This window comes from Cariama cristata, unplaced genomic scaffold, assembly GCF_000690535.1.
Source record: "Cariama cristata isolate BGI_N322 unplaced genomic scaffold, ASM69053v1 scaffold9597, whole genome shotgun sequence".
In the NCBI taxonomy this organism is placed as follows: domain Eukaryota; kingdom Metazoa; phylum Chordata; class Aves; order Cariamiformes; family Cariamidae; genus Cariama; species Cariama cristata.
In genome coordinates, this window is record NW_009627057.1 from 30202 (window position 1) to 40676 (window position 10475).

The window sequence follows — 10475 nt, forward strand, 5'->3', positions numbered from 1 at the left end:
GGGGCTGCCTTCCACTACGGCTTCAACTCGGGCTACCTGCAGAAGGTGGTGACCTACTGGAGGAACCAGTTCGACTGGCGCAAGCAAGTAGAAGTCCTGAACAAATACCCCCATTTCCAAACCACCATTGAAGGTGAGGGGGTCTTCGTGGCTTGAGCAGGTCTCGCTCTGAAAGTGATAGAGAGAAGGAGGGGGATTTAAGAGGTTACAATATTTACGACAACAGTATGCATAACAGCTTAGTGATATGAGTGAAATATCACTAGTGAAGGCTATATTATTAATAACCTTCTATAAATTAAGACCATTACACAGTGGCAGTAATATTAGGTCTGCTTCAAGATAGGCTTCATCTGGCTCTGAACCTGTGCTAACTAATGATGAGCTTTTCTTCTGCTATTGCCTTGAAGCCACCTTTGAAAATTGTAAAATTTACCCAGACTCTGAGGCTAGAATATGCCCCCCCCTTCCCCCCAGTTTAGCCAGGTGAGGTTAGCCAGACCTTAGGTAAGTGATCTGCAGGTTAAACTTCTATCTTGTACTTACTCTTTCATGTTTCTCTTTTTGTCGCCCACATATTTTGTAATTTTTGTAATGATTTTGCATGTGTCTTACCTGCACTATGCTATTCATTTAAGTGCAGCTTTACTTACATATGGTGAGACCAGCTTCTCAGAAGATGGATGCTCAATCTCCTGTGACCTCAATATCTGGGGCTGGGGTCAATACCTCTGTCTGCATGTAAAAGACGAGGCATAGGTACAATACCGGACATCCCCTTTCAGCTAGGCATCTTCTTGCCATGGGTTGATTGTGTAACCTCTGCTACGAATCCTAATTACAATTTTGCCACCCTCCTTCTTTGGAGTCCAGAGCAGAAACTGTGATAGAACCAGAGCTTTAATTTATCTGTCTTGGATGTGTGGCAGGGATCGATATCCATTTTATCCATGTGAAGCCCTCCTACGTCCCTCACGGTCGAGCTGTTCGACCTCTGCTGATGGTCCATGGCTGGCCTGGCTCCTTCTACGAGTTCTACAAGATCATCCCTCTGCTCACGGAGCCGGCCAGGCACAGCCTGAACGAGGGTGATGTGGTGTTTGAGGTCATCTGCCCATCCATCCCAGGCTATGGCTTCTCGGAGGCACCACACCAGAAAGGTGAGTGACGAAAAGGCTCTGTTGGAATCATGAGGTTTTTGGAGTAACACCTCAGCCATCCCCAGGCACCACGGGCACTGCAGTTTGTGAATGCAGATGCTTGGCTCTGCGCTAACGCCCACGTGGCTGAGGCTCTGGGGCTGGCCGTGGAGATTTGGAAGGCAATGGTTGCTGGAAACGAGGTCTGCTTTCCACTTTCTACTGAATTTCTATCATTTTGTGATCACTTTATTGCCAAGGAGTGAGGCAGAGCAGCATATCACGCTGTGCCTTCACACAGCACCATATTCAGGTGCCTCTGTCGGGCCACGATCTTTGGCCAAGGGATGAACACTGGGACCAAGAGGTCTCCTGTGTTTCTCTCTATCTACAGGCTTTGAAGCTGTAGCAGCTGCTCGGATATTTCATAAGCTGATGAACAGATTGGGCTTCAAGGAATACTACCTCCAGGGAGGAGACTGGGGATCTTCTATTACCACAAACATGGCCCAGATGCTGCCACAGTGAGTAGCAAAGGGAACCAGTGCAGGAAACTGCCTCCAGTTCTTATTCATAGAATCATAGAATCATAGAATCATTATGGTTGGAAGAGACCTCAAAGATCATCAAGTCCAACCGTATACCTGATGCCACCCTAAACTGAAGTACCACATCTAAACATTTTTTGAATACCTCCAGGGACGATGACTCCACCACCTCCCTGGGGAGCCTGTTCTACCTTCTGGCTCCATGGTCCTGGTCCTGCCTTCTCTTTGCCCTGCCTCTCATCCCCTTCTGCTTTGTCTCTTCCAGGGACATCCCCACCCCTGTGCATTCAGCTGCATTCATACGCTTTACGTTGATATTGGCAAAGTTCTCCTGCTTTCTAAATTTCAGTACCGTTTGGCTTCTCTTTCACTAGCTGTGGAAGTAAACTCTGCCACTTTTTGATTTGAGACCTGAAGGAGACAGATCATCATTTTAAATCTGGAAGGAGATAAATTTAAAACCAGCAGGGAGAAAAGGAGGGAAGGAGCTCAGCCTTTCAGCAGCTGAACAGTACCACAAACTATAGAACTTTCCTATCTAAAATGCAGAGTTGAGACTGGTCGGAAAAGAAACACAACACCTTCTGTAGAAGATGGCATCGCCGCTCATTGTTTAGCATTTAATGAAAAGCGGGCACCACAGCCACGCTGAGGTCAGAGAACAGATAAAGCGGGAAAGCTCTCAAAGTGGTTAGATTGCAGGCTGAGCAGCTCACGGTTCCCTATTGTAATTGGGCTTCACAGGACCCAGGGCGCTGTGGCCGCATGGGATCTACTCAAGGTTTTCAGAAAATACCCCGTGCAGCCTGTTCCTACAGCACAGAACAACCCGAGATCAACAGCCAGAGCTGCCAGCAGGGATCTGCCACATCCAGAAACTGAGTACCTGACGCTAACACCATACCAGTGGCACAGTTGGATGGAGATGGCACCAGCTGTACCACTTCTAACTCCCATAAATATTTTTATCATGATGAACCTGAAGGGTTTTATGTATTTGGCTCAGTGAAATGCTTCTGTCAGTCTTATTTTCTAAATAATTTGGAGACAGAAAATCGCTTGATTCAACCTTCTTTTCATTAATTTTAGATCTGTGAAAGGGCTTCATCTGAATCTTATCTTCGTCGGCAGACAAGGTTTGAGAAGGATGATTTCTGTGATGCTTGGGGCTTATGTACCATGGCTCGTAGGCCTCACTAGGGAAGATGTTCAACGTATGTACCCTTTCATCCAGAAGAATATATATGAACTTGTGCGAGAGTCTGGATACTTACACATCCAAGCCACCAAACCAGACACTGCAGGTAATGAACCTTCTCTGTATCACCATGAACACTGTCTAGTAACTGCTTATGGTATCTAAAAACTTATAGTTGAACAAAGGCCAATTGTGTTTGAGAAGCAATGAGTTCTGGTGACTGAATGCAAGATATGGGGACAAGAACTGTGTGAAAGGAAGTTAAAAGGAACAGCTTAAAAAAAGATGGACACTACAAATATCACTTTTCAAGGGCTTTGAAATGGCATGCCACTTCTCTTGGGGAAAGAACCCCTTTGCGAAAAGCCTCTTCAAGTAAAGCACAGGGTCCTGAAATTGAAGCTTCTAGAAATAAATGTGGATGAAAACAAGAAAAATATCATAATCAAGTGCAATGTGAAACTTGCAGAAAGGTAGATACGGCCCTACCACCTGAAAAGCCAGAAGCCTGATGTAGTTAGTGGGGCCGGTAAATAAGGAGTCTGAAGAAAGATATGGCCACCTCAGAAAAGGTAAATAAATGATTTGCATCGGTCCCCACTAGCGAGGATTATGGGCTATTCCTTTATTGAAATAATCCCTCATCAGGAAAGAGAGCGGAGCTGTCTCAGACAGGTGTCAGGTGTGGAGACCACAGAATGAATAGCACCCCATCCTGGCAATTCACTCAAAACAAAGAAACTTAGACTGAAACGTCAACTAACACCTAGTCTGTTGCTTGAACTGATCGCAATACCAAAGAAATAAAAGGAGACAAACAAGATACCAAGTTGGGGGTTTGGGGTTTTTTAAGAGCTAAACAGTGAAGGTAGCCCCAGAAAAATGAAGTCCAGTATGTCTAGTCTCTGATCAGAAAACTAGCAGAACTATTTTAAAACGGAGATTTGATTTACAGGTGATAATATCACAGGGAAATCATGCTTCAAAAATCAGAGCTCTGGCAGAATCAGAGCTGTGGATCCAGCAACGGAACGTATTTAATTTCAAAAAAAAGTTTTGTTGAGGTTCCTCCCCCAATGTTCTTAAAGAAATCAAACTGCCTTAAGAAAAGGATTAAACGCATGGATTAGAAACTAGTTAACATGAGAATCCAAGCATAGGAATTAGTAAGCAAGTTCCAGGGGAGGGAGAGTATCACAGAAATCTGTGCTGGCACCTGTACATTTCAGCATGATCCTAATTTCTCAACAGATGAAAGTTAATGGTTAAGTGAAAATTTGACAGCTATCCAGGGTTTGGTTTAATCTAAAGATAACTGCAGAGAGTTGCAAAAACATTTAAGTGACTGGTTGATTAAACCGGCCAATAAAAACTGATCTTAACAAAGTCCAAAGCAAATTAGGTAGATAAGAAGAAAGCCACAATGAGCTCTAGTTTGGCTGCTGCCATATGAGAGAATCCATGGCTCATGGATAGCTCTTCGAAACATCAGCCGGCTCAGAGTTTAAGAGAATCTCACAAACTCTTAAAGAAAGCAAAAAGAGGCTAAAACAAAACACTAAATCCACAATATTCAGAATTTGTTGCACCCCTCTTTACCCTGTTTCATAAATGTATTTTAGAATCAGAAGAATACAGGAAGGGGAGAAAAGGAAGACTGAAGAGACCGAGCAGCTTCCGTACAAGCACTGTACATAGTCTGGGACTCTTCAAACTGGAAACAGAAGAGCAGGGATTTTGTAGCACACTAAAATTGTGAAATGTAGAGAATGAATGGGGGAAAGAAATTTATTCCCTACTCACTCTCAAGAAATATTTACATTATCAGTTTAGTTCTTATTAGGCAGGTTTAAAGCAAAGCTAAAGTATTTTCAGTCACCAGAAGTTGTGGTACCTAAGATGTGGTACAGGTTAAATGACTAACAAGCCGCAAACAAGACTGGTATTTCTAAGCGTCTAATCCACGGACATTGAATATAGTGGCTCAGAGGCAACTTTCAGCCCAGAAAATGCTCATCTCCAGACAGGTCGTGTGCTAGCTGGCACACTTTAGCCTGCCCTACCATCGCTGGTCAAAGCATTTAGATTACTTTGATCTGTAGCAAATCACTCTAGGCCTGCCAGTGCAGGGAAACTGTTGTGCCAATGCACAAACTTACTTTGCGTTAGCTATGTCCACTATTAAAGTGAGACCACGCTGTGCATCATCTTCTACACAGTCACTCAGTGCTAAAGTCACACTAAAATACACTTGAGAGTAGGCAATACTGAGTATACTGTAAAACTACACCCTAGGGTATGAGTACAGGGATTTTCTCGAGGCAAGCTACTACTTACTACTGAAGTAATCCCTATCCCTGTTTTACAGGTAAGAACACAGATACAATATGCTGTGTACCTGCTGTCTTTATAATGTTTGTTAGTGTTCCCCAAAGGCAGGAATAGATAACAGATACACAGCACTCCACTGCTTAAATTAGATAAAAAGTGATGAACAGCACTCAGCATCCTGGTTATCCACCCTAAGCAGGACAGTGCTCCCAAATAGTTTATCTGAAATTTCTTTTCAGAGCATAATCCCTTTACATCTGAATTTGCTCCCTGGGCAACAGGACTTTCTTAGCTCCTAGCTTCTTTTGTATAGGAATTACCCGAGATCATAGTGCTGTCAGTTACAGCTGGAATTCCATTGGGGTAAATTTGTCAAGAATAAAGTACTACCAGGGCTAGTAAAATACAGACTCTCTACTCAGTTCTCATAGAAAACTCTGAAGAATTCATGAAAGTCCAGTTTAGCTTCCACTGAAGTTTTGCAATGCCAGGCAACTGCAATAGCTCTCCCATTCTTCTCCTGAATTAGGTTGTGGACTGAATGACTCCCCTGTGGGGCTTGCTGCATATATTTTGGAGAAATTCTCTACCTGGACAGATAAATCATTTCTGCATAAAGATGATGGAGGCTTGGAAAGGTAAGAAAACAGATGTTCTTCCATGAGAAGACTCATTAAAAGAATGAGTGATGATAACTAATAAGGAGATAGGTAAAAGACTGGCCAGTCAAAGCTGAATTTTAAGGATGAAAGATTACAGATGACAAGTAATAGTTTAAACTTATAGCAGACTGCCTACAAACTACTGCTTCAGCAGCAGGCAGTTTTCCTCTGGGCACATGGGTGCCGATTAATTTGCTGCTTGAAAATGAGTAGAGAACAAGAGGAACAACTGTTCTTCAGGGCATGAACCCAATATAGCGTATTGAGAAACAGCTTCCAGTGAAGTTTCTTCATCTTTCTCTCTCAACAGCAAATACTCTCTTGATGAGCTTTTGACCAATGTGATGATTTATTGGGTGACATCCTCCATTGTGTCCTCAATGCGATTCTACAAGGAGAACATCTCCAAGGACCCTACTATGACTGCGAACGCCAGGTAACAAAGTGGCAGGCGCAAGACAGATTTGCAAATGAGATTGAACCACATTTGCCTGTATAAACATTTAGATCACTTACAACAGCAAATTTAACTAGTTCAAAAAAAAAAAAATCCAAGTTCTTATGTTCTTTTGATAAATATAGTTAAGGGTCACTTTTCTTTTGAACCTATAATTCACACAAGGTAGCTTGTGGCCAAGACAATGCAGAAGCCTTATCAAACTATAGTCAGTCTTCTTTTTGTTCAAAATACACCAAAGAAATGTAATCTGTGGCTTGGTTCAGTAAAAACAAAACAGAAAGTCATGAGTATTTCTGAGAGAGAAGCTTAAACTGAATTAGGAGGGATATGGCTTATTGGTGGATAAACTAAGAACCAGAACTGTTAAGCATAAACTTGGGGAAGCAATTTGGAGAGCAGTACTTGAAACCAAGCACCTGGTAACAGCCACTGGCTTTAAGGTGACTGTAAGAGAGGCTGACCAGGAAAATGCTGCTGAGCAGAATTCTCCAAGTGATTGATCATACAAATCAATAGGAAAGTCTTTTTCTTTGTAGACTGAACCAGTTTAGCTTTCCTCTTGAGAGAGTCATTTGTAACACTAGTACCATAAATTCTAAAGTAAACATGAGCTAGCTCATTTCTGACTTTCACAAAGAGGTGTGGCATCTTGCCACATATCACACAACTACAAAACAAGGTAAGCTTAAAAATCTGAAGCATTTCAACATTGAACTGTGTGCAAAGTTGGCTCTACTTTACGTATCCTTGAGTATAACATTCTTAAACTCAAGGAGATCCAAATACAGGCAAAGCTCTCCAGCAGAGTACAGACCATCAAATGGGTTGCTGTGGTGAAACTTCTCCAGATGACTGTGGCAGTTCCCAGAATCAGAAGGTTCTTATAAACTGTCCCCAGGACTTCTTTCAAAAATGCAGTTAACTAATGTCTTCTAGGGCTCGAGTATATGTGCCCACAGGGATTGCAGCTTTTCCTCAGGAGATAGTACATACACCACGCACCTGGGCAAAGGAGATCTACAGGAACATCATCACTTACTCTTACATGCCACGTGGAGGGCATTTTGCTGCCTTTGAGGAACCAAAGCTTCTGGCACAAGACATCATGCACTTTGTCAGAAAGGTGGAACAGCTGTGAACCTGCAGTTTAGATACATATATAGAATGGAAGCAAGTTGTTCTGCCACCAGCAGAACCTTTACTTTGAGGGATTAAATAAAACCAATGTAATCACATACAGAAGCCAGCATTTTATTTTGATAATGATTATACTACTAAACTTGTTAATCAAGCTCTTCATAAAAAAAAAAAGCATCTTGTCTTCTTTCATTCCCGGCACCATATTATTGCTGCATTCATAGTTCAAGTATAACAGAATATGTAAACAGTTTAATGCAGTAACATTGCACTCATTTGGGGAAGAGAGTAGAAAGGAACTGGCCCCTTGTTCCTCAGAACTAAAGCTTCTGTTCAAAAGCTTCTTGAAATACTTGAGTGCTAGCATTCTTAAATATGCATTACAAGCAGCTTTGGTGGAAGCGTAAAGGGTTTTGATCTCCTGAGCACAAACACTCCTACGTTCAAGTTATATTTCATTCAAGAGACACGCGATTACATAGTCAAGTGGGCAGCTGCACATAAGGCAGCTTTCTTCATTCTAGCTGTTTTTCCCCTACAGCTAGCTTTAGCAGTTACTACACATTGTAAACGGTTGTTAATGGATAATAAGGCAGAGGCAGCACTCCTAGTGTTCTCCAAGCTCAAAAATATCAACTTACTTTCCTCCTAGTTCTATGATCTCATTCCATTCCAAAAGTTAAAATACAAGTGTAGAGGTTTCTTCATGCCTTATCCTCCTTTCAACAGATTTTTACTACCCCATCGTGCAGCTTTTGCTAGCAAGAAACCGCAAGCAACCTCGCTACCAGTAGGCTCAAGTTTCTCTTCAAATGGGACAGAGCTATTAAGCTCATTACGTTACAGATACATACTCAGCTGACTGAAGATAACTCCAGCAGATATCTAGTTCTGACACACTGCGCTCTAAGGGTTTCTCTCCCTCCCCTTCTGCACTAGATACCAGGCCAGAAAAAAGGCTCGAGTTCTGCTTCCAAGTAACACATTCTGACTTGGAACAGGAACTTGAAAGGTAAAGATAGTGCTGAACTTGATCACACCTCCGCTCACCTTTTCTTCATATTTCAGAAACATTTAGATTCTAAGACTTCCAAGAGGTAAAAGTAAGCAAGAAACTAACTTTTTTGTTATTGTTTTAAGTGAGAATAAGCTAGCATATTGATGCAGGAGTCCTGACTTCCTCTGAAGAGGGTTAGAGCAGAAACTGCTTACTTTTCATTTTAACTGTGTATCTAACTGATTGTCAGGGCTGTTGGACTAAAGGTTAGCAAAAAAAAAAAAAAAAAAAGGAAGATGTGCCTCTCTCCCTTCACAGGACTGCTCAATCTCTTTTCATGACCAGTACAATACAGTGCTAGGTACAAGACCTCAGCAACTGCTGAGAAGTCCAACTCTTTGGATTGTTAAATAACTGAAACTGAGTTATGAGAAAGTCTAATTTTATCAAATAGATGGGCTTGAGTACTCAAGCCTGATCAGACTGCAGGGAAAGGTCTCCTTTTATAGCAACAGGGTAGGTAAGAATGGTTATGGCATTTATAGTAAAAGCCAAGTGTATTAATAATCACGTACATTATCTAGAGTCCCAATCAGCTACTGTAGTGATTATTACCAGAGAAATGGTTGCATGAAAACTCAGGAGAAAGAAGACTGTATTCAATATTTGCCAGTTCAGTGAGCACACAGCAGGAAAGTTTTGCTCCCAGCATACTAATTCATCTCCTCTGCCACAACTCAAGTCCCTAAAGAATCACTGTATCTGTGTGCAGCTGTGCCTTAAAGGGTATTTGCTTTCAACAAGAATTCAGGAGATGAAGACAGATGAACACAGTTGAGCTACAGGAAGGCAGTAGATGCCCTTGAGAAGAGATCCAGACAGACAAGAATATGCAGTTATATTTGATAAAGTTATTATCAATTAAAGCAGCACCAAAGGTTATTCAATATTTCATTAAAGTTCTACAGAACACAGGTCATTCATGTAAGCCTTTGAGTGTCACTGGTGCTTGAAACCAGACGTAGTCCTCCCAAGTAGGAGTCATATACTGAGGAGGCGAGGCACTTATGTTGATGTCTCCATCACAGGACAAGTTAATAGTTAGTTTCCTCCCTCGGGACGGCACTCTATAGTTGAGCTTGGGCCGGAACCAATCAACACCACAATCACGGTGTCCTTGGACCATAACAACAGTGCCCATGACAGGGAGAGCCTTAAGTTCACTGAAGACATCCGCAACAAAGAGCGAGTGAAAGAGCTTGCGAACACAGGATGCAGTTTTCAGGCTCTCCTCAGCACTGCCCTCACAGATACCCTCCAAGTTGAGCTCATAGAGCTCCTTGGGGCTCATGACATTGCCTCCAAGTAGAATAAGAACCCGAGGAACCAACGTCAAACTAAACATTACTTCCAAGTGCTGGAGCACTCCTTCCAGCTCCATCAGCACCTGCTGGCACTTCTTGCTTGCCAGGTCCCTGGAGGGTGGCTTCTTAATCATATCTCCATCCTGGAAAACAAAATGAAAAAAGATTAGTATGTTTCATCATTGGGACATATTAGTCTTAATACACTCTTCAGAAAGTATGGCCCATCCCACCCCTGAAAGCAGAGGAAGGTTCAAAGGGGTTTATAATGACATATAGAAGGGTACCAACATATAGAATCAAGAGGTCCAAGAGGAACAAAAAAAAGGCCACTCTATAGCTACTCAGTTTGAATCTGGATCACACTACTGATGAATTCACACAAGAATTAGAAGCCCCATCTTTCAAAGATCAGCTATCACTCCAAAGCCATCTAATTTTTTTTTTCTTAGATTTGAGCAATAAACAAAACAGTGACATGCTTCGAGCAGAAAGCAAGACAAGAGGAAAACAGTAACTTGTTGAGACCTTTAGCCACCCAACCTAAAGCTTTTTTTTTTTTTAAATGAAGTTGTGGTAACATTTAAAGATACAGCTACGATGAGCTGTTTACTTCAGAAGCGGCTGACACATTAAAAT

At 42.1% G+C, this 10475-nt stretch overlaps 2 protein-coding genes across 2 annotated transcripts in view; one reads left to right on the plus strand and one right to left on the minus strand.

Annotated features, from left to right (window-relative positions):
* The window catches only part of LOC104164844 (epoxide hydrolase 1-like), a 10848-nt gene extending 3372 nt beyond the window's left edge, over window positions 1-7476 (plus strand). The window contains 7 exon segments of the mRNA XM_009704297.1: window positions 1-133; window positions 930-1160; window positions 1534-1663; window positions 2777-2991; window positions 5746-5854; window positions 6189-6314; window positions 7275-7476. The exon segment at window positions 1-133 is cut by the window's left edge and continues 72 nt beyond it. Of these exon segments, the coding sequence (XP_009702599.1) occupies window positions 1-133; window positions 930-1160; window positions 1534-1663; window positions 2777-2991; window positions 5746-5854; window positions 6189-6314; window positions 7275-7476 (1146 nt within the window).
* Window positions 7477-9448: 1972 nt separating this feature from the next.
* MAD2L1BP (MAD2L1 binding protein) lies at window positions 9449-9979 on the minus strand (the record flags this gene model as incomplete). The annotated part of the gene is made up of 1 exon (XM_009704298.1): window positions 9449-9979. A coding segment is annotated over one exon (531 nt), but the record flags the coding sequence as incomplete, so codon positions are not given.
* Window positions 9980-10475: the final 496 nt, after the last annotated feature.